Below are 24,397 nucleotides of genomic sequence, written 5' to 3'. Positions count from 1 at the left end.
TCAAAATAACAAAGCTTCTGCACAATGAAGGAAACAGTCAGCAAAACTAAAAGGCAACCTAATGATTGGGAAAGATATTTTCAAATGATCTAACCCATAAAGGGTTAGTATCCAAAATATGTTAAAGAACTGATACAACTGAACACGCAAAAATCAACCCAATTAAAAAATGGGCAAGCATGAACAGACATTTCTTCAAAAAAGACATCCAGATGACCAAACAGACACGTGAAAAGATGCTCAACATCGCTCATCATCAAGGAGATGAAGATCAAAACTACAATGAGATACCACCTCACAACTGTCAGAATGGCTGAAGTAAAAAACACAAGAAACCATAAGTGTTGATGAGAATGTGAAGAAAAGGACCCCTCTTGCACTGCTGGTGGGAATGCAGACTGGTGTGGCCGTTGGGGAGAACAGTATGGAGATTCCTCAGGAAGTCGAAAATAGAACTACCCTATAATCCAGTCATCATACTGCATATTTACCCCCCAAATATGAAAACACTTATTCAGAGGAATACGTGGATCCCTATGTTTATACAGCAGCATTATTTACAAGAGCCAGGATAAGAAAGCAGCCTAAGTGTGTCTGAGGATAGATGAATGGATAAAGAAGATGTGTGTGTGCGTACACATGCACACAGATATAGACACAGTGGAATATTACTCAACCGTAAAAAGAATGAAAACTTGCCATTTGCAACATCATGGATGGAGCTAGAGCTGGTGAAATAAGTCATAAAGACAAATATCACATGACTTCATTCATGTAGAATTTAGGAAGCAAAACAAATGAACGAAAGGAGAAAAAAAAGATAAACCAAGAAACAAAATTACAGAGAACAAACTGATGGGGATGTGGGTGGAGTGATAGATGAAATAGGTGATGGGAATTCAGGAGTGCGTGTGTCATAACGAGCCCTGGGTGATGTATGGAATTGTTGAGTTACTGTATTGTAGACCTGAAACTAGTGTAACATTGTATGTTAACTCTACTGGAATTAAAAACAATTAAAAAAAAAAAAAAAGAAAAAGAAAAAGAAATGACCAAACTGATTTCCTGAGTGACTGAACCATTTTGCGTTTCCACCAGCAATGTATGAAAGTTCCATTTATTTGCTCTTTGTACTCATCGGCATTTGCTGCCAGTATTTTTTACTTTAGCCATTGTAATAGGTGTGTTGTCCTGTCAATTTATTAATTTTTTATTTTATGGGTCATGTTTCAGTGCCTTGTCTAAGAACTCTTTGCACCACGTCCCAGAGTTTTCTCCTATGTTTTAAAAATAAACTGAAAAAATTTTTTTTGGTTTATTTTACATTTATAGAAAGTTTGAAAGATAGTGCAGTATGTTCTGGTATATCCTCACCCAGCTCTTCCTACTGTTAGCAGCTTATATTACCATGATATATATGTCAAAACTGAGAAACCAACATTGGTCCCTTGTTATTAGCTTAACTTTAACTAGTTTTTCCACTAAAGTCCATTTTCTGATTTAGGATCCAAGCATTTAGTCATCATGTCTTTTTAGTTTGTCTCAGGTCTTTGAAAGTATCTCAGTCTTTCCTTATCTTTCATCTCCTTATCAGTTTTGAGGTTAGTCAGGTATTTTGTAGAATGTCCTTTAATTTAGTTTGTCTCTGTTTTGCTTTTGATAACAGTTGGGGTTGTGGGATTTTGGAAAGAATACCATTGAGATGAATTGCCTTTTCATCACATATCAGAAGGTCATTTTATCAGCATGACTTAATCACTAGTGATGTTAACTTTGATTCTGTGGCCAATTCTGTGTTTTATTCTAAAAGTTTTACATTTTGTATATTGATCTATAATCTATTTCAAGTTAATTTTTTGTTTAAGTAAGAGTTTTGGGTCAGGGTTCTTTTTTTGCAAACAAATGTTCAGTTCCACTATCATTTGTTGAAAAGAGCTTCCTTTTTCCATTGACTGACTTTTATGCCTTTGTCAAAAATCATTTGGCCATATTTGTGTATATATCTGGATGTTCTTGGTTTCTGTAGTTTTAAGTCTTTAATTTAGGTGGTGTAATTCATCCAACTCTTATTTCTCCTTTTCTCACTTGTTTTTTTTGACTTTTCTGGCTCCTTTGTTTTTCTATTTACATTTTAGAATTGGTTTTTTATATCTACAAAAAGTCCTGCTGGGGTGCCTAGGTGGCTCAGTCGTTAAGTGTCTGCCTTTGGCCCAGGTCATGATCCTGGAGTCCTGGGATCTAGCCCTGCATTGGGTTCCCTGCTCAGCAGGGAGCCTGCTTCTCCCTCTCCCACTGTTCCTGCTTGTATTCCTTCTCTTGCTGTGTCTCTGTCAAATAACTAAATAAAGTCTTAAAAAAAAAAAAGTCCTGCTGGAATTTTTTTTTTTTTTTTTAAGATTTTTATTTACTTGACATAGAGAGATTACAAGTAGGCAGAGAGGCAAGTAGAGAGGAGGAAGCAGGCTCCCTGCCGAGCAGAGAGCCTGAAGCGGGCCTTGATCCCAGGAACCTGAGATCATGACCTGAGCTGAAGGCAGAGGCTTAACCCACTGAGCCACCCAGGTGCCCCTGGAATTTTGATTGTAATTGCCTTAAACCTCTAGACAGTTTAGGGAGAACTGATATCTTTGCTATGCAGTCTTTCATTTTATGAACATGGTCTCTCAAGTTAGTTACATCTTCTTTGATTTCTTTCATTAGTGTCTTACTGTTTTCAGCATGTAAATCCTGTATATGTTTTGTCAGACTTTTTTCTCCAGATTTTATTTAAATTCCAGTCAGTTGATATATAGTGTAATGTTAGTTTCAGGAGTAGTATTTAGTAATTCATCACTTACATACAACACCCATTGCTCATCACAACAAGTGCTCACCTTAATACCCATTACCCTCTTAACCCATACCCTTGCTCAGTTCCTCTCCAGCAATCCTGAGTTTGTTCTCTATGGTTGAGTCTGTTCTATGGTTTTCTTCTCTCCTTTTCCCCTCCTCCCCCTATGTTCATCTTTTTCCTTTATTAATATGAGTGAAATCATGTGGTATTTGCCTTTCTCTGACTGACTGTACTTAGCGCAATACACTCTAGGTCCATCTAAGTCATTGCAAATGTCAAAATTTCATTCCTTTTTAGGGCTGAGTAATATTCCTCTGTGTGTGTGTGTGTGTGTGTGTGTGTGTGTGTGTGTGTGTGTGTGTTTATACTCTACAACTTCTTTTTTAAAAATATTTATTTGGCAGGCAGGCAGAGGGAAAGGGAGAAGCAGGCTCCCTGCTGAGCAAGGAGCCCGATATAGGACTTGATCCCAGAACCCTGGGAACTTGACTTAAGCCGAATGCTGATGCTTAACTGACTGAGCCACCAGGTGCCCCTATACCACAACTTCTTTATCCAATCATCAGTCTGTGGACATTTGGGCTCTGCCCATAATTTGCCTATCGTTGGTAATGCTGCCATAAACACATAGGTGCATGTATCCCTTTGAATTGGGTAAATACTTAGTAGTGCAGTTGCTGGATTATAGTGTAGTTCTGTTTTTAACTTTTTGAGGAACCTCCAGACTGTTTTCCAGAGTGACTGTACCAGTTTGCATTCCTGCCAGTTGGTGTAAGTGAGTTCCTTTTTCTCTATATCCTCACCAACATCTGTTCTTTTGTGTGCTGTTTTTTTTTTTTTTTTTTTAGCTGTTTGGACAGGTATGAGGTTATATCTCATTGTAGTTTTGATTTGTATTTCCCTGATGATGAGTGATGTTGAGTATCTTTTCATGTATCTGTTAAGACATTTGTATGCCTTCTTTGGAAAAATGTCTATTCATGTCCTCTGCCCATTTCTTTTTTTTTTTTGATTTTTTATTTATTTCTTATTTTTTTATAAACATATAATGGATTTTTATCCCCAGGGTACAGGTCTGTGAGTCACCAGGTTTACACACTTCACAGCACTCACCATAGCGCATACCCTCCCCAATGTCCATAACCCCACTCCCCCTCTCCCAACCGCCCTCCCCCCAGCAACCCTCAGTTTGTTCTGTGAGATTAAGAGTCACTTATGGTGTGCCTCCCTCCCAATCCCATCTTGTTTCATTTATTCTTCTCCTAACCCCCTAACCCCCATGTTGCATCTCCACGTCCTCATATCAGGGAGATCATATGATAGTTGTCTTTCTCCGATTGACTTATTTCACTAAGCATGATACCCTCTAGTTCCATCCACGTCATCGCAAATGGCAAGATTTCATTTCTTTTGATGGCTGTACAGTATTCCATTGTGTACATATACCACTTCTTCTTTATCCATTCATCTGTTGATGGACATCTAGGTTCTTTCCATAGTTTGGCTATTGTAGACATTTCTGCTATAAACATTCGGGTGCACGTGCCCCTTCGGATCACTACGTTTGTATCTTTAGGGTAAATACCCAGTAGTGCAATTGCTGGGTCATAGGGTAGCTCTATTTTCAACATTTTGAGGAACCTCCATGCTGTTTTCCAGAGTTGTTGCACCAGCTTGCATTCCCACCAATAGTGTAGGAGGGCTCCCCTTTCTCTGCATCCTCTCCAGCATCTGTCATTTCCTGACTTGTTAATTTTAGCCATTCTGACTGGTGTGAGGTGATATCTCATTGTGGTTTTGATTTGTATTTCCCTGATGCCGAGTGATGTGGAGCATCTGGATGTCTTCTTTGCAGAAATGTCTGTTCATGTCCTCTGCCCATTTCTTGATTGGATTGTTTGTTCTTTGGGTGTTGAGTTTGCTAAGTTCCTTATAGATTTTGGATACTAGCCCTTTATCTGATATGTCGTTTGCAAATATCTTCTCCCATTCTGTCAGTTGTCTTTTGGTTTTGTTCACTGTTTCCTTTGCTGTGCAAAAGCTTTTGATCTTGATGAAGTCCTAATAGTTCATTTTTGCCCTTGCTTCCCTTGCCTTTGGCAATGTTCCTAGGAAGATGTTGCTGCGGCTGAGGTCGAAGAGGTTGCTGCCTGTGTTCTCCTCAAGGATTTTGATGGATTCCTTTCTCACATTGAGGTCCTTCATCCATTTTGAGTCTATTTTCGTGTGTGGTGTAAGAAAGTGGTCCAATTTCATTTTTCTGCATGTGGCTGTCCAATTTTCCCAGCACCATTTATTGAAGAGGCTGTCTTTTTTCCATTGGACATTCTTTCCTGCTTTGTCGAAGATTAGTTGACCACAGAGTTGAGGGTCTATTTCTGGGCTCTCTATTCTGTTCCATGGATGTATGTTTCTGTTTTTGTGCGAGTACCATGCTGTCTTGATGATGACCACTTTGTAATAGAGCTTGAAGTCCGGAATTGTGATACCACCAACTTTGGCTTCCTTTTTCAATATTCCTTGGCTATTTGAGGTCTTTTGTGGTTCCATATAAATTTTAGGATTATCTGTTCCATTTCTTTGAAAAAAATGGATGGTATTTTGATAGGGATTGCATTAAATGTGTAGATTGCTTTAGGTAGCATAGACATTTTCACAATATTTATTCTTCCAATCCAGGAGCATGGAACATTTTTCCATTTCTTTGTGTCTTCCTCAGTTTCTTTCATGAGTACTTTATAGTTTTCTGCATATAGATTCTTAGCCTCTTTGGTTAGGTTTATTTCTCGGTATCTTATAGTTTTAGGTGCAATTGTAAATGGGATTGCCTCCTTAATTTCTCTTTCTTCTGTCTTGTTGTTGGTGTAGAGAAATGCAACTGATTTCTGCACATTGATTTTATATCCTGACACTTTACTGAATTCCTATAGAAGTTCTAGCACTTTTGGAGTGGAGTCTTTTGGGTTTTCCACATATAGTATCGTAGTTTGACGACTTCTTTGCCGATTTGGGTGCCTTTAATTTCCTTTTGTTGTCTGATTGCTGAGGCTAGGACTTCTAGTACTGTGTTGAATAGCAGTGGTGATAATGGACATTCCTGCCGTGTTCCTGACCTTAGCGGAAAAGCTTTCAGTTTTTCTCCAATGAGAATGATATTTGCAGTGGGTTTTTCATAGATGGCTTTGATAATATTGAGGTATGTGCCCTCTATCCCTACACTTTGAAGAGTTTTGTTCAGGAAGGGATGCTGTACTTTGTCAAATGCTTTTTCAGCATCTATGGAGAGTATCATATGGTTCTTGTTCTTTCTTTTATTAATGTGTTGTATCACATTGATTTGCGGATGTTGAACCAACCTTGCAGCCCTGGAATAAATCCCACTTGGTCGTGGTGAATAATCCTTCTAATGTAATGTTGAATCCTATTGGCCAGTATTTTGGTGAGAATTTTTGCATCTGTGTTCATCAAGGATATTGGTCTGTGTTTCTCTTTTTTGGTGGGATCCTTGTCTGGTTTTGGGATCAAGGTGATGCTGGCCTCATAAAATGAGTTTGGAAGTTTTCCTTCCATTTCTATTTTTTGGAACAGTTTCAGGAAAATAGGAATTAGTTCTTCTTTAAATGTTTGGTAGAATTCCTCTGGGAAGCCGTCTGGCCCTGGGCTTTTGTTTGTTTGGAGATTTTTGATGACTGCTTCAATCTCCTTACTGGTTATGGGCCTGTTCAGGTTTTCTATTTCTTCCTGGTTCAGTTGTGGTAGTTTATATGTCTCTAGGAATGCATCCATTTCTTCCAGATTGTCCAATTTGTTGGTGTAGAGTTGCTCATAGTATGTTCTTATAATTGTCTGTATTTCTTTGGTGTTAGTTGTGATCTCTCCTCTTTCATTCATGATTTTATTTGGGTCCTTTCTCTTTTCTTTTTGATGAGTCTGGCCAGGGGTTTATCAATCTTATTAATATTTTCAAAGAACCAGCTCCTAGTTTCGTTGATTTGTTCTACTGTTTTTTTTGTTTCTATTTCATTGATTTCTGCTCTGATCTTTATGATTTCTCTTCTCCTGCTGGGTTTAGGGTTTCTTTCTTGTTCTTTCTCCAGGTCCTTTACGTGTAGGGTTAGGTTGTGTACTTGAGACCTTTCTTGTTTCTTGAGAAAGGCTTGTACTGCTATATATTTTCCTCTCAAGACTGTCTTTGCTGTGTCCCACCGATTTTGAACCGTTGTGTTTTCATTATCATTTGTTTCCATGAATTTTTTTCAAATCTTCTTTAATTTCCTGGTTGACCCATTCATTTTTTAGAAGGATGCTGTTTAGTCTCCATGTATTTGGGTTCTTCCAAATTTCCTCTTGTGATTGAGTTCTAGCTTCAGAGCATTGTGGTCTGAAAATATGCAGGGAATGACCCCAATCTTTTGATACCGGTTGAGACCTGATTTTTGACCCAGGATCTGATCTCTTCTGGAGAATGTTCCATGTGCACTAGAGAAGAATGTGTATTCTGTTGCTTTGGGATGAAATGTTCTGAATATATCTGTGATGTCCATCTGGTCCGGTGTGTCATTTAAGGCCTTTATTTCCTTGTTGGTCTTTTGCTTTGATGATCTGTCCATTTCAGTGAGGGGAGTGTTAAAGTCCTACTATTATTGTATTATTGTTGATGTGTTTCTTTGATTTTGTTATTAATTGGTTTATATAGTTGGCTGCTCCTATGTTAGGGGCCCTCTGCCCATTTCTTTCCTTTTTTTTTTTTAATGTAGGAATTGGATGTCAGATTTTTTTTTTTTTTAAGATTTTATTTATTTGAGAGAGAGAGCGAGAGAGAGCACAAACAGGGGCAACAGCAGAGGGAGAAGCAGGCTTCCCGCAGAGAATCCAGATGTGGAGCTCTATCCCAGGACCCTGGGATCATGACTTGAGCTGAAGGCAGATGCGTAACCAACTGAGCCACCCAGGCACCCCTCTTCTGTCCATTTCTTAAGAAATTATTTATTTTGGGTGTTGAGTTTGAAAAGTTCTTTATAGATTATGAATACTAGCCCTTTTTCACATGTCATTTGCAATTATCTTCTCTAATTCTGAAGGTTGCCTTTTAGTTTTGTTGATGGTTTCCTTCACTGTGCATAATCTTTCTCTTGATGAAGTCCCTTTTTTCTCTTTTTTCATTTTTGCTTTTGTTTCTTGTCCCTCAGGAGACATATCTAGGAAAAGGTTGCTACTGCCGATGTCAAAGAGGTTGCTGCTTATCTATGTTCTCTAGGATTTTGATGGTTTCCTGTTTCACGTTAGGTCTTCCATCCATCTTGAATTTATCCTTATGTATGGTATATAATGTGGTCAATTTCATTCTTCTGCATGTTGCTGACCAGTTTTCCCAACACCATTTGTGGTGGGAAGAGTCTGTCTTCTTTTCATTGGATATCCTTTTTTCCTTTGTCGAAGATGAGTTGACTATAGTTGTTGAGTCCATTTTGGGGTTTTTTGTTCTATTCCATTCATCTATGTATCTATTTTTTTTTAAAGATTTTATTTATTTGACAGAGAGAGAGACAGTGAGAGAGTGAAGTCAAGCAGGGGCGTAGGAGAGGGAGAAGCAGGTTTCCCGCTGAGCAGGGAACCCGATGGGGGCTTGATCCCAGGACACTGGGATCATGACCCGAGCCAAAGGCAGGCGCTTAACAACTGAGCCACCCAGGTGCCCCCTGTGTGTCTATTTTTGTGCCAGTACCGTACTGTCTTGATTACTACAACTTTGTAATATGAAGTCTGGAATTGTGATGCCCCCACCTTTGCTTTTCTTTTTCAAGATTGTTTTGGCTTTTTGGGGTCTGTTAGGATTTTTAGGATTCTTTGTTCTATGAAACAATGGATTACTCTATGGAAAATGCTGGTGGTATTTTGATAGTGATTGCATCAACTCTGTAGTTTGCTTTGGGTGGTAATAGACACTTTAACAGTGAATTTTCTTCCAATCTCCATGAGCGTGGAATGTTTTTCCATTTCTTTGTGTCCTCTGATTTCTGTCGTAAGTGTTTCCTTGTTGAATTTCTGCTTAGATGATCTGTCCATTGATGTAAGTGAGGTATTAAAGTTCCCTCCTATATTATGGTATTATTACCAATGAGTCCCTTTATGTTTACTAATGGTTATATGTATTTGGGTGCTCCCAACTTGGCATATGTACACTTGTTAGATCTTGTTGGATTGTCCCCTTTATTATTATATAGGCTTCATCTCTTGTTGCAGTCTTTTATTTAAAATCTAATTTGTCTGATATGACTACTCTGTCTTTCTTTTGATGTCTGTTATCATGATAAATTGTTCTCTGTCCTCTCACTTTCAATCTACCAGTGTCATTAGGTCTATAATGAATCTCTTGTAGGCAGTGTGTAGATGGATCCTTTTTTTTAGCCATTCTGATATCCTAAGTGTTTTGATTGGAGCATTTAGTCCATTTACATTCGGAGTAATTACTGATAGATGTGAATTTAGTGCCATTTTATTGCTTGTTGTTTCTAGAGATTTTCTGTTCCTTTCTAGTGTTTTTGCTTTTGGTCTTTCCCACTCAAAGAGTTCCCTTTAATATTTCTTTCTGGGCTGGTTTAGTGATCAAAAACTCCTTTAGTTTTTGTTTATTTTGGAAACTATCTTTTTTTCTATTCTGAATGACAGCCTTGCTTGGATAGAGTATTCTTGGTTGCATATTTTTCCCGTTCAGCACATTGAGTATATCATGCCAGACCCTTCTGGACTGCCAGTGTCTCTGGAAAGATGTGCTGCTAACCTTATTTGTCTTCCCTTGTAAGTTAGGGACTTGTTTTTGTCCTGCTGCTTTTAGGATTTTTTCTTTATATTTTGCAAATTTAGCTATGGTATTTCTTGGCGTTGGCCTGCCTTTGTTGATTTTATGGGAGTTCTCTGTGCCTCCTGGATTTGAACGTCTGTTTCCTTCCTCAGATTAGGGAGGTTTTCAGCTATCATTTTCTCCAATAAACCTTCTGATACCTTTTCCCTCTCTTCTTCCCTTTCTTCTTTATCATACCTGTGTTGTGAATGTCATTATGCTTTGTGGAGCCACTGAGTTCCCTAAGTCTATATTTGTGATTTAATATTCGTCTTTCCGTCCTCTTCTCACCTTCATTATTTTCCATAATTTTATCTACTATGTCACTTATTCGTTCCTCTGATTTTTCCATCCTTGTGTTCATTACATCCAGTTGGTTTTGAATCTTGGTTATTGCTTTTTTCATTTCAGCCTGACTAGTTTTTAGGTCTTTTATGTCTGTAGTGAGGGACTCCTTATTGTCTTCTATGCTTTTCTCAAGCCCAGCTAGTATCCTTATGATTGTTACTTTAAATTCTTTTTTTTTTTAATTTTTTATATTTTTTTCCATTTTATTTATTTTTTCAGCGTAACAGTATTCATTCTTTTTGCACAACACCCAGTGCTCCATGCAAAACGTGCCCTCCCCATTACCCACCACCTGTTCCCCCAACCTCCCACCCCTGACCCTTCAAAAGCCTCAGGTTGCCCCAACCTCCCACCCCTGACCCTTGAAAACCCTCAGGTTGTTTTTCAGAGTCCATAGTCTCTTATGGTTCGCCTCCCCTCCCCAATGTCCGTAGCCCGCTCCCCCTCTCCCAATCCCACCTCCCCCCAACAACCCCCAGTTTGTTTTGTGAGATTAAGAGTCATTTATGGTTTGTCTCCCTCCCAATCCCATTTTGTTTCATTTACTTTAAATTCTGGATGAGGCGTATTACTTATATCTGTTTAGATTAGATCCTGATGATGACCTTTTCCTGTTCTTTCTTTTGGGCTGAATTCCTCTGTCTTGGCACTTTGTCTAGGTCTCTGTCTTTTCTGTGTTAGGAAAGCCTGTTATGTTTCCTGCTTCTGAGAGTTAGGGGTTTATGAAGAAGAGGTCACGTACTGTTCAGGGCCTGGTGGCTTCAGGATGTGTCTCCATTGTATGCTATGTGCACATTGCCACTGTATTTTGACTGCCCTTTCCCTCAGGTCAGTTCTCTGCAGAGTTTCTTGTTGCCTGAGGAGGAGTGTTTGGATCTTTGCCAGAATGCAGTGAATTTTAACTAGGTGTGCTCTTGTCTACTTGTTAAAAGAGACCTGATAGTATTTCCACTGAAGCTGGAGCTTTGCACACCTCTATGATCAGTAGACATGGTGCTTGTGGGGAGTTTGTGCTGGTCTCCTGGGGAGTTTATTTATTTGAGAAAGCAAGCAAGTGAGCAAGAAAGCACAAGCATGGGGAGCAGCAGAGGGAGTGGGAGAAGTTTGGGCTCGATCCTGGGACCCCGAGATCCTGACCTGAGCTAGGCAGATGCTTAACTGACTGAGCCACCCAGGGTTCCTGTTTCTTGCCTTTTTAAACTGGCTAGGACTTTCATTAAAATATTGAATGGGGGCAGTGAGAGTGGACATTTTTGCCTTGTTCTGATCTCAAAGGGAAAACATTTCGTCCTTTGCCACTAGATGTGCTGTTAGCTGTAGATTTATCATAGATGCTCTTTATCAGGTTGAGAAAATTCCCTTCTATTCCTAGTTTGCTGAGTTTTTATCATGAATAGATGCTCAATTTTGTCAAATACCTTTTCTGTGTAAATTGATACGATTTTTGGATTTCTGAGTACCTTTGTCTTCCCAAGATAAACCCCACGTTTTGTGGTATAATTTATATTTGTGCATATATATATTGCCAAATTTGATAATGCTGTTATTTTGTTGACTATAGTACCTATATTCATGAGGAATATTGGTCTCTAGTTCTTTTAAATAGTAGTTCCTACCCATTTTCTGCCTCCTTCTGCAGTTTCAATTTCCATGGTTTCAGTTCCGAGGTCAACTGCAGTCCAGAAACAAATGGCCTTGTGATGTATCAGAAGGTCAGTAGTAGCCTAGTGCTATACCAAAATGCCTGTATCATTCACCTCACTTGATCTCACCATGTAGGCTTTTTATCATCTCACATCACAAGAAGGATGATTACAATAAGATGTTTTGAGAGAACATTCATATAACTTTTATTACAGTATATTACAATTGTTCCGTTTTATTATTAGTTACTGTTATTAATTTATTACTGTGCCTAGTGTATATCTTAAACTTCATTGTATGTGTGTATAGGAAAAAGCAGTGTATGTAAGGTTTAGTACTATCTGTGGTTTCAGACACCCACTGGAAGTCTTGGCACATGTCCCCCACTAAGAAATGGAGTACTGTATTTTATCTTGATAGCAGGGAAATACTGGCCTTATAATGTGAATTGGGAAGTATTTTGTTCTGTTTTCTGGCAGAGATGATGTAAAATTGGTGTTATCTTTTTTAAATGTTTGGTGGAATTTGCCACTAAAATGATCAGGGTCTGGAGTTTTCATTTCATTGAAGTAGTAATCTCTTCTAGGTGGGCTTTAAGTAGAAGTCCTAGTTCCAGTTCCTTGCGTTAACACCCATGTCCCTGAGGAGCCATTCAAAATAATACAACCTCTGTACTCATTTGGGTTGATGCAATGTCCACGTGCAATGCTTGAATAAATCTAAAGGATATAGAAGAGAGCTGATCTGTGTAGAGATTGGTGACATCGTTGAAAGGATAGGCAGCTTCCTATTCCTGGTGCTTTGTTAGCAAGGACACGGGTGGATGATAACCTGAGTGATAAGCTTATGGAATCATAGTTTCCAGATCTCACTTTATTTATATTTACTAAGGCTGGGATAATTTTGGACATAGATCTGGATACAGGCCAGAGACCATCTCCTCTGGGCTGGCTATACTTTATCAATCTCAGAGTTACATAATTCACATTACCACTGCTGGGCTAAGGTACACGGTGTTTGCACACATAAACAGATTTTCTTTTACAATTCTTAGTTTTTTTAATCTATCAGAGCATGGTCAGTTTGCATACATCTCTGTGAGTCACATTTACAGACTTTTAGCAGCTAAAAGCCTTATCCTATAAAATCACAATCCCTAGTTCTTAGCTATTAGCTATAACCTAGAGTTGATAATCTCCCTGGGTTTCTTCAGTCACCTTATATACTCACTTCTGGCTTTCAGTTCCCTCTTTGTTTCTGTTACCTTTTTTATCTCCTCTTTTTCACCTATGTTTTTAAAAAAATATTGTTACATTTTATAAAGTGTTTTGGTTTGTTTTGGCGGGGAGGTCTCTGTCATGTCAGTCTGCCATGTTGCTTCCATTTTTTTAAAAATTTGATCTTTCTTAAAGATTAGAAGGCCAACAATCAGACTTTCAATAATTATTTGATAATAACCATATTAAAGGCATATGTGTTTTCTTTTATCCATCAAACATTATTTTTAAACATTTACTGGGGTGAGATACTGAGATACCAAGGATAAAATATGATCCCCGGCTCAGTAAACTTTGGGATTAGTAGGGGGCTAGATAAGGGAACGGTGGCAGCAGTATTGATAAATGCTTTCATGGAAGACAGCACAGGGCTTGATACTCACAGGAGGTATCTTTTTCTTTCTTTCTTTTTTTTTTTTTTTTAAGATTTCATTTATTTATTTGACAAAGAGAGAGAGATCACAAGTAGGCAGACAGGCAGGCAGAGGGAGAGGGGGAGGCAGGCTCCCCGTTCAGCAGAGAACCCGATGCGGGGCTAGATCCAAGGACCCTGAGATCATGACCCGAGCCGAAGGCAGACACTAACTGACTGAGCCACCCAGGTGCTCCCATAATGTTCTATACTTGTTTTTTAAATAGAATTTTAAGATTATAACTGTTGCAAACTAAAATTTCACAATTTTCAAGGTAATAAATTATCAGTCATGCTTCTTAGCACTTGAACATACACAGAAGTGTTCATCTATAAACATTTCTTTTTTTAAAAAACTGAAGTTAATACTAAAACAATGAAATTGAAAATTTGATAACTATTATGCAAAATATTCATTTATACCATGCATATACAATTAGTATGGGTTGACCCTGTTGAAATGAGATAAAATTAATGTATGATTAACTTATATTTTGGGGGCATCTAGGTGGCTCAGTTAGTTAAGTGATTGCCTTTGGCCCAGGTCATGGTCCTGGGATCTTGGGATCAAGTCCCCATTGGGCTTTCCTGCTCAGTGGGGAGACTGCTCCTCCTTCTTCTCTAACCTCCCACTCCCCCCCGCTCGTGTTCTTGATTGCTCCCTCTCTCTCTCCGTGAATAAATTTAAAAATCTTTAAAAAAAACCCAAAACATATTTAAAATCAAACTTTACAAAATTAAGTTTTGGCATTTATGGCCATACTCAGTTTTGATAGTTCATCTATCTGCAACTATTTTGAAATCTTGTAATGTCACTTTTTATATTATGCAACTGCCAGTAAGCTCTAAGCCTGTTTAAGTTTTTTAAGGGTATTTTATAAAACTAATCTTTAAAAGATATGTGGGAATGATCAGTTTTTATGGTATAGGCAAGATAATTGATGTTAATGATGTGATTTGTTGGCTACTTCTCCCTACCTTCTTATATACCTCTTACCTTCTAATGGTAGATTCCTGAAACCATAAGTAGAGAGAGATTTATTCCCTTGATTATTGTTCCTTATAAAATAAGTAGTTCTGGAAATGATATAGACATTAACCTAGGAGACATTTATCCCCAAATGTAAATTTGTGAGATCTTTACTGAGCCAAGGTTTTAATAAGAAGGAATCGGGGGCGCCTGGGTGGCTCAGTGAGTTAAAGCCTCTGCCTTCGGCTCAGGTCATGATCGCAGGGTTCTGGGATCAAGCCCCGCATCGGGCTCTCTGCTCTGCGGACAGCCTGCTTCCTCCTCTCTCTCTCTCTGCCTACTTGTGATCTCTGTCTGTCAAATAAATAAACAAAATCTTTAAAAAAAAAAAAAAAAGGAATCGGAGGCAGGATAATGAACCTCTCTATAATCGACACATGTCCACATCCTAAAACCTGTGAATTTAGGTTACATGGCCAGAGGGGATCAAGGGAACAGATGGAATTAGGGTTGCTAATTAGCTGTGTTTAAGATTGGAAGATTTATGCTGGAATATCTGGGTGGGTCCAGTGTAATCACAAGAGTTCTTTTTGTTTTGTTTTGTTTTAGAGAGAGAGAGTGTGTGTGTGTGCTGGAGGATTGGGGAGGATAGTGGCAGAGAGAGAGAATCTTTTTTTTTTTTTTAATATTTTATTTATTTAACAGAGAGAAATCACAACTAGGCAGAGAGGCAGGCAGAGAGAGAGGAGGAAGCAGGCTCCCTGCGGAGCAGAGAGCCCGACGTGGGGCTCGATCCCAGGACCCTGAGATCATGACCCGAGCCGAAGGCAGTGGCTTAATCCACTGAGCCACCCAGGCGCCCCAGAGAGAGAGAATCTTAAGCAGGGTCCATGCCCAGTGTAGAGCCCAACACGGGGCTGTCACAACCCTGAGCTCAAGACCTGAGCCAGAATCAAGAGTCTGACTCAAGAGTTGGACGCTTAACTGATTGAACCACCCAGGCTCTCAATAAGAGTATTTTAAAGTGGAGAAAAGGCAGAAGAGAGTCAGTGTCTGAGTGGTGTAATATGAGAACTTGGCCTGCTATTGCTGGGTTTGAAGAAGGTAGCCAGGAACTAAGGAATGAGGGGAGCCTCTAGAAACGGGGAAAGGGAAGGCATGAATTCCCGCTTTTGAAACTTCCAAAAAGAACTCAACCTTGCTGACGATTTGATTTTAGCATGCTGAGACTTTTGTTGCCCTTCTGACCTATAGAATTATAAGATAATAAATTTGTTTTAAGCCACCAATTTTGTGTTCATTTGTTACAGCAGCAGTATGAAAACAACACAAAAAGTGGGGCCATAAGTGCTGTATGTCTGGGAGGCTCTATTGAGATTGGGAAAATACACTGAAAGTATAGCTGGGTTTAACTCATGATGATTTTTGTCTCTGGTTTTGTGTTTGTCCAGCCTAGTCTTTGGACCTTCAGCTCAACCACACTTTAAGGGAATAGCAGCAACAATGTAAAGAAATGGCCCACAATCTTGTAAATTGTATAGTTGAATAATTATGATGGCTTTATATGTATTTATTTTTATGATTTTAATGGATTTTTTGGATGGCTATAGAAAGAGATATGTGCAAAAGGACCTGATAGTTTTGAGAGAATGGTATTTTAGAGTAGCTCTAAGGGCCTGTAAGATGTTCTTACTCTTTCAAAAGCAGAAATGTTCAGAAGAACATAGTGATGGTGACATAACATAGTTGGCAGTTCCTGGGTACCTGGGTGGCTCAGTGGGTTAAAGCCTCTGCCTTCAGCTCAGGTCATGATCCCAGGGTCCTGGGATTGAGCCCCACATCGGGCTCTCTGCTCAGCAGGGAGCCTGCTTCCTCCTCTCTCTCTGCCTGCCTCTCTGCCTACTTGTGATCTCTGTCAAATAAATAAATAAAATCTTAAAAAAAAAAAAGAACATAGTTGGCAGTTCCTTCTCTGCAAAAAGAAAAAAAAAGCATAAAACTGGAAAATATTGGCAAAACAACTACTTTAGGGTACTGAAAATTACCCAAAGGCAGACAACAAATTGAGAAGCATTTATTTTTGAAAAATCACTGGTGTTTCATTTAAGATAAATGGATACCCTGGCCCTTTTGCCTGTGACTGTTTATACCACTGCCTGTCTTTTCCCCAGTCTCTGTTGGTGAGAACTGTGGCTTCCCAGCCTACCCTGGTCATGAAAACCACCGTTCTGTTGGCTGATGAGCAGACTTGATCTGGGTAAAGGGCAAAAACCTGTAGCTCTGCCATCTAAGAGTGGTGGACTTGATTGAGCACGGATGGATGAGGAAAAGCTGTATCTGAACTAAGCTGAGATTGTAGTTCTCGTCAAGGCATTTGGTGGGTTAGTCAGAAATTTAATGGGGACATACTATATATATGAGAGCCATAGAAGAGTTGAATATACTTTCTACACTTCCCTGTATCATAGGGAGACTATGTAGGTGCAGGAGAGATGTAAGAAAACCCAAACTTAAGAACTGGTTGCAACTTTAAATGCCCCTACACCTCTTTCCAGCAGATCAGTCACAGAAAATGAAAGTCTCATAGGCTCAAGTGTTTGAGCATATTCTTTACCTCAGTTACTGTCTCACCACAAAGCAGTATTGATAGTGGGTAGCCCCAGGGAGCCAGGCTAAGAACAGTAAAATAGTTGACTAGAGACACCAGTAGTTGAATATCTTGGGAAAGACAGATCGTACAGTTTAAATCTTGACAAGTTACTAGATATAAGCAAAGAACCCTCAGAAAAGTTACACTTGGTTTTATTGTATTATCTTAATGTAGTTTTCAACAACAAATTACTAGGTATACAGGGTCACACAGGAAAAATGTGACCCATATGTAAGTGGGAAAAAAGTAGAAATTGGGACTCTTAATGGGATTGAGCCATAACTTCAAAGTGGTTATAAGTATGTTAAAAAAAAATTGAAGGAAGTATATTCAGAGAATTAAAAATGTGCTACCAATGAGTCAAATTGGAAATCTCAGTAAACTATAATGAAGAGCCAGATGGAAATCTTAGAGTTTAAAAGTATAACTGAAATAAACTTTCACCAGATAAACTCAAAAGCAGATCTGAGAAGTCAGAAGAAAGAGTTGGATTTGAAAGATTAATAGAAGTTATTCAATCCAAAAAAAAAAAAAAAAAAAACCAGAAAGAAAAAGAATAGATAAAAATGAACAGAACTTAGGATATCTGGGGGTCAGTATCAGGTGTTCCAAAGCATACAGGTAATAATGGGTGTTCCAGATGAAAAGAGAGAAGGGGGAGGGGGGAAATGCTCAAAGAAATAATGACTGAAAACGTCGTAGATTTGATGAAAAAAAAAATACTTATTTATGGACCCAGGACTCTCAGTGAATCCCAGGTAGGATAAACATAGCAAACCAAATCTAGACATATTATTGTCAACGTGCTGAAACCCAAAGCAAAGAGAACCTTAAAAGCAGCAGGAGAAAAATGACTTGTGATATACAAAAGAAAAATACTATTTGCTGACAAAAACATTGGAGGCTAGAGGGCAGTGCAATGACATATTGAGTATTGAAAGAAATAACTGTATTGAAAGAAAAAATTGCTAGCCAAGAATTCTATATCCAACAAAACTGTCTTTCAAAATATAAAGATGAAATAACAACATTGTTATATAAACAAAGGCAGAGAATTCATTGCCAGGAGACCTACCTTATAGTCAATATTAAAGAGATTGTAACTTGGATATATAGGAAGGAATGAAGAGCATTGGAAAAACTCTAGTAAATACAAAAGGGATATTCTTTTAATTAACAAAGCTCTTAAGATTGCTTAAGCAACAACTATAACTTTTATAATTTTTATAATTTTTTATAATTTTATAATTAATTTTATAATTAATTATAATTAAGCAATAATTATAACATGTTGGGTTTACAACCTGGGTAAGTGTAAGGTATATGGCAGTATTGCACAAAGGAAGAGGGGAGGAAATGGAGCTATACTGTGTAAAATTGCTATGTTAATCTGAATAGATTATAAGTTAAAGGTACAGATTGCAATATCCAAGGATGTCTGGGAGGATGAAAGTGAAAAAAGAAATTGTCTCTCGAACACCTCCATTTTTTCAGGTATATTGTACATGTTAGAAATAATTATGTCCAAGAGATCTTTTTATTTATCATTACTGTTTTTGGTGATCCAAATATATATGCATATACATATATGCATATATATATATATTTGGTGATCCAAATATATATGCATACATTCTTTACACTATTTGAAGAAGCTCTGAATATATTTCTTTTTTTGTGGAGGAGGGACAGAAGGAGAGAGGAGAGAATCTTAAGCAGGCTCCACACCCAGCACAGAACCTGACATGAGGCTCAGTCCTAAAACCCTCATGACCTGAGCTCAAAGCAAGAGTTGGACCCTTAACTGACTGAGCCACCCAGCTGTCCCTGAATGTATTTCTTTCTAAAATAAGAAAGAAACTCTTACATGTAAGAGATGTAAAATGGTAGCAGTCAGAGTTGGTGGTTTGTTTTTATGATTTTCCTATGCAATATAAATAACAGGCACAACAAATATTGGCTATTTGTTGTTGCTTTCAGTCTTTGTTGGAACAAGAAAGGAAAATGTATTTTAGAACAAAATAGATAAAAATGAATGATTATTCTACCTTTCTTAGTTGGAAAATGTGATACAAAGGCACATTTATATTTAAATTTAGTATTCAGCATGAACATGTGTAATCTGTTAGATAAAACAGTTCTATTATTAAAAATTACCATAGTGGGATTTTTACTTCTTTTGATATGTTTGAGTGCCTCATAAACTTAAATTACTAGAGTAGATATTGTAGGATACGTAAAGATTTATTAATGATACTTACCTTACTATTTTACTCCCCGTTCACTTTTCCCATTCTCTTCTCCCAATCCTTCCTTTTATACACACATAAAAAAGGGGGCTTAAACATCTCATACCTACTAATTTTGGATAGCCAAGCAGGAAATCTTGAGAAATATGGGATATGTCCATCTGGATATTTTATGAGTATGTGTTACATGTATATGTTTTTGTGCTTTTTTGAGTTGTGAAATTTTTCATAAATTAGATTCTGCAATGCGTATTCTGATAAACATTTGTCTTAGCATCTCATGATTGCTTTTATGTCAGTGAACTTTTTTTAATACCTTGTTATTTTTAAAAATATTTTATTTATTTGACACAGAAAGAGAGATCACAAGTAGGCAGAGAAGCAAGCAGAGATAGAGGGGAAAGCAGGCTCCCTGCTGAGCCGAGGGCCTCATGTGGGGCTTGATCCTAGGACCCTGGTATCATGACCTGAGCCGAAGGCAGACGCTCAACCCACTGAGCCACCAGGCACCCCATACCTTGTTATTTTTTTAATGATGTCAAGTATCATGTAGTATGAGAGTGTTCTGTAATTATTTACCCATTTTTTCCCACTGAAGGATATTTAAGTTGTTTTTAGTTTTTACAGTTAAACTGTTACAGTGAACATCATTATGCATAAAGGTATACCTCATTTTTGCGCTTTGTTTTATTGTATTTTGTAGATACTGCCTCGTTTACAAATTGAAAGTTTATAGCAACCCTGTGTTGAGCAAGTCCATTTCTGCAATTCTGTTTTTCTGGTATTCACTTCTGGTCTCTGTGTCATATTTTGATAGTTCCTGTAGTATTTCAAACTTTTTCATTATTCTCTTTGTTATTGTAATCTGTGATTGCTGAAATCTCAGAAGATTGTTAGCATTTATTAGTAATAAATTATTTTTTATTTAAGATATTTATACTTTTTTTGACACAATGCTGTTGGCATACTTAATAGACTACAGTATAGTATAGAAAAAAATTTTATATGCATTGAGAAACTGAAAAAGTCATTATACATGCTTGATTTTGATATCTGCTTTATTGTGGTAGTCTGCAACTGAACCCACAGTATCTTCAAGGTATGCCTATATAGCTTTGTGCATGTGTATGAATGTTTTTGTAAAATAGATATAAAGAAATATAATTAGTTCAAAGTTTGTGAATTTTACATTTTGATATAGCCTGCCTTTTTGTTCTCCAAATGTTTTAAAGGTTTATACCACCATTTGTGTCATGTCCCAAACTCTTGTCGATACTGGATCTTAACCAATATTTTATATTTTTTTGCCAATTAAATTGGTAAACAGTGATTATCTCTTCTTTTAATTTTATTTTCCTAATCACCAATAAGTTGAACATCTTTGAATAGAATTCTTATCTGTTGATACTGCTTATTCTTTAAAATATGTATCAGTTTTGCTCATTTAATTTTTTTGTTATGGTAAAACAACAAAATTTACTATTTTAACCATTTTTTAAGTGTACACTGGTGTTTAGTACATTAATATTTTTGTGCAGCCATCACCAGTATTCATCTCCAGAGCTTTTCAAGCATCCCATACTGAAACTCTGTACCCATTAAATGATAACTCAACCCTTCACCCACCAGGCCCTGTAACCACTGTTCTTTGTTCTGTCTCTGTAAGTTTGACTATTCTGTGTAACTCATGTAAATGTAATCTTACGGTATTCATCCTTTTGCGACTGCCTTATTTCACTTAGCATCAAGTCTTCAAGCCGTTTGTTGTAGCATGTTATCAGAAGTTCCTTCAATATTTCACTGTATTCACATATCACATTTTGTGTATCCATTAATCTGTTGATAGACATTTGGATTGTTTTTGCCTTTTGGCTTTGTGGATAAGGTGCTGTGAGCAGGCATGTTCAAGTATCCCTTTGTGTCCCTGCTTTTAATTTTTCTGGTTCTATAACCAGATGTGAAAATCTGTAACACAGATGTTCATTCTGTGTCTCAGTTTTTGAAGAATCACTGTACTGTTTTTCCATAGTGGCTGTACTATTTTACATTTGCAGCATTCATGCTCAGTCGTTCTCATTTCCCCATATCCTTGCCAACATTTATGTGTTTTATTTTGCTTTACAATAGCCATCCTAGTGGGTGTGAAGTCATATCTCATTGTGGGTTTCATTTACCTTTTCCTAATTAGTGATGTTGACTACATCCTTTAATGTGCTTATTTTCCTCTTGTGTATGTTTTTTGGACTAGTGTCTATTCATGTCCTTTGTTCACTTTTTAATCTGGTTGCTTGTTTTTTGTTACTGATTTTTCTCATCTTTTAAAAGCTTCCACTTAATGTTTGCTTAGTTGAAGTCATTCTCAAGCCTCAAGTAGGTCTAGTACAGATAGATCAGATATATATATAGATAGATATTATCTTCAAAGATAATAATAGTATCTGGGAAAATACATTAGAATTCAGAGAAGAGAGCATATTTAACAGGAGTGATGGGGGTAGTATTTGATGTAAATCTTCAAAGAAAGTATCAGTCAGATACTAATAGAATGAGGGAAAACATTAGAGGAAACAAAGGCATAGAGGACACAGTTAATTTTATTGCATATAAACAGAAAGTTCAGTTTGGCTTATTTGTTGTATTGGGAGTATACACTGGCACAGTTTGTGTGTGTGTGTAGAGGGAGAAGATGGTTTGGCAGCAGCTATAACAGATACAGATGTTCTTTTATCCAGCAACTTATGGGAGTTTATCCTATAGTTATATTTATAGAAATAGATAGTAGTAGTATTGTTGGCAGTGGCATAAAACTGGAGAGAGAGTACTGATGAGTAGGGGATTACCCTATTATAATCTTATTTGAGGCTAGGTTGAATACATAGATAGATTATTTCTGGAAGAATAACCAAGAACAGTTGACAGTGGTTTCACTGTAGTGTGGGTGATGGCATGGGAAAAAATGTTCGCTTATTTTGTTTTCTTTCTTCCAGGACATTAAAAAAAGAGCAAAGTATATTTTTAAAGACCTTTAGAGCTGAAAATTCATAGCTCTGGATTCTTTCCAGTATTTAATGCCATTTCTGTATAACTAATTTTTTTTTAAAGATTTTATTTATTTATTTGACAGAGAGAGATCATAAGTAGGCAGAGAGGCAGACAGAGAGAGTGAGAGGGAAGCAGGCTCCCCGCTGAGCAGAGAGCCCGACGCGGGACTCGATCCCAAGACCCTGAGATCATGACCTGAGCCGAAGGCAACAGCTTAAACCACTGAGCCACCCAGGCGCCCCTGTATAACTAATTTTTGATTTCAGGAGTAGGAGGATGAAGGCAAGATGAGAAGATGAACTACATTTTTGTCATCTAAACAATAAATAGATTATGGGTTGGACTGTGTATTTTTTTTTTATCTTTATCACTGTTTGTGGGATTTCTTGAGAATGTTTGTAAAAATAAGCCTTCACAGCTCTACATATCCAGCATTAAAATAAATTAGACAAATGGGTAATGCCTTTCATAAATTAATTTTTAAAATATTAGATAAAAATACATTTAGGAGTGACTAGAACAGGAATTTTCAATAGGTAAAATCACTAACGTGACCTTGTATTTTTGTAAAGTTTGGCCACAAATTTGTGGTATTTAAAGGCCTTGACAACTAAATTAGAGGTTTTCATTTTTGTAAGATACTGTACCAAGAGTAAGTCATTCTCTGATTATTTTGTGGCTCCTATCTGCTGTGTGTTACTAAGCAGAAGAGTATAAGAATTTGTTGGAGCACCAGCGTGGCTCAGTCATTTAAGCATTGACTCTTGATTTTGGCTCAGGTCATGATCTCAGGGTTGGGAGATTGAACCCTGCTTCAGGCTCAGTGCTGGGGGTTGTGCCTGCTTAAAATTCTCTCCCTCTCTCTGCTGCTCCCTTACCCTCTCTCCCCTTCTGTTAAAAAAAGAAAACAAAACAAAAACCAACAATATAATAATAAACCCTTAATTGAGTAAACCACGTTTTCACATTTAGATAGCACAAATACATGATGGCTGATAATTATCTTCCTCCCATTTGGGGGAATCTTTCCATGTCAGTGGACTTAATGTTATCTGCTAACTAAAGCAAGATTTCAGTCTTGGAAACTAAACTTTAAGGCAGAACTGTTAATGCTTTTTCTTTTTGATTTCAGCAAATTGCTTTTAATTTTTCAAGAATTGAGAGGAATTTGGTGAATAATGGAAGTCTTTCACTAAATGAAGGAAATTCATGTTATTTGTCAGTTCAGTTGCCATTGAAAAAAAAGAGAAACACCTGTATCTCAGACATGACTTGCTAAACTTCAGGGAAATTTTTTCAGATTTTTCAAACAATGGTTTTGTATTCTGAAGTTTTCTCTGTTTAATGGCAGTGATTCTTTTTTTTAAAGGTATGGACTGCGGGAGTTTGTGGTGATTGCCCCTGCTGCAAACCATGATGCAGTTCTCAGTGAATCTAAGTGCAATCTTCTTCTGAGTTCTGTGTCTATTGCTTTGGGAAACACTGGCTGGTAGGTGGACATTTTGAAAAACCTAGACAATGAATTAAAAACTATTTTTAATTATAATTTATGAAGGAAAATGGTTCCTAAGTTAGATTTTAAAAAATAAATTCTTATTGTTCCTACTTGTGCATTATTATATTAGAATATCATATAGAAGGACAAACTCAAAACCTTTAGTGAGTGCATTTCTAAAGGGAAATTTACTGAAATAGTCAATGAATATTTGAAATGAAGAGTAAATTGTGCTCTTTTTGTGTTTTGCTTTCAGATGTTTAGTTTATTTAAATTTTACAAAATCTAATTTTCACACTTAAAAATGGACCCTTGTCAACCTCAGCTGAGATTGCCCATGTCATATGGCTCAAACTTTTTGCTGCTTTGTGTATGTCTGTAAATGACTGAAAATGCTTAGAGTATTGATTTTGGGGTTACAGATAAATTTTAGGAAGTAGGCTTATTTGCAGATATGCAAATCTGTGAATAATAAGGATTGGCTCTGTCTTCAAATGATAAAAAATACCATTAATGTTGGTTTGATTTGTATTGTTTCATATCTGTGAATCAAATTTTATTTTGCCTTTGAAAGGCTAATATGATACTGATGCTGGCAGGCCTGATCTGGACCCAGAGAGGGTCCCTCAGGACCAT

General features: G+C 37.3%; 1 protein-coding gene across 5 annotated transcripts in view; it reads left to right on the top strand.

Moving 5' to 3' along the window:
• RAB3GAP1 (RAB3 GTPase activating protein catalytic subunit 1) overlaps positions 1-24,397 on the top strand; it is a 117,630-nt gene that overhangs the window by 32,156 nt on the left and 61,077 nt on the right. For 3 of the 5 annotated variants that reach the window (XM_046018988.1, XM_046018989.1, XM_046018993.1), the window contains exons 6-7: positions 23,399-23,437; positions 23,636-23,755. In XM_046018988.1, the coding sequence (XP_045874944.1) occupies positions 23,399-23,437; positions 23,636-23,755 (159 nt within the window). The remainder of the gene's footprint in view (positions 1-23,398; positions 23,438-23,635; positions 23,756-24,397) is intronic. The other 2 variants (XM_046018992.1, XM_046018990.1) reach the window with 1 other exon arrangement.

The sequence above is a fragment of the Meles meles genome, chromosome 9 (genome assembly GCF_922984935.1).
Source record: "Meles meles chromosome 9, mMelMel3.1 paternal haplotype, whole genome shotgun sequence".
Classification (NCBI taxonomy): domain Eukaryota; kingdom Metazoa; phylum Chordata; class Mammalia; order Carnivora; family Mustelidae; genus Meles; species Meles meles.
Note: the sequence above shows the minus strand (reverse complement) of the source record. Positions and strands in the feature narration are given on the sequence as shown.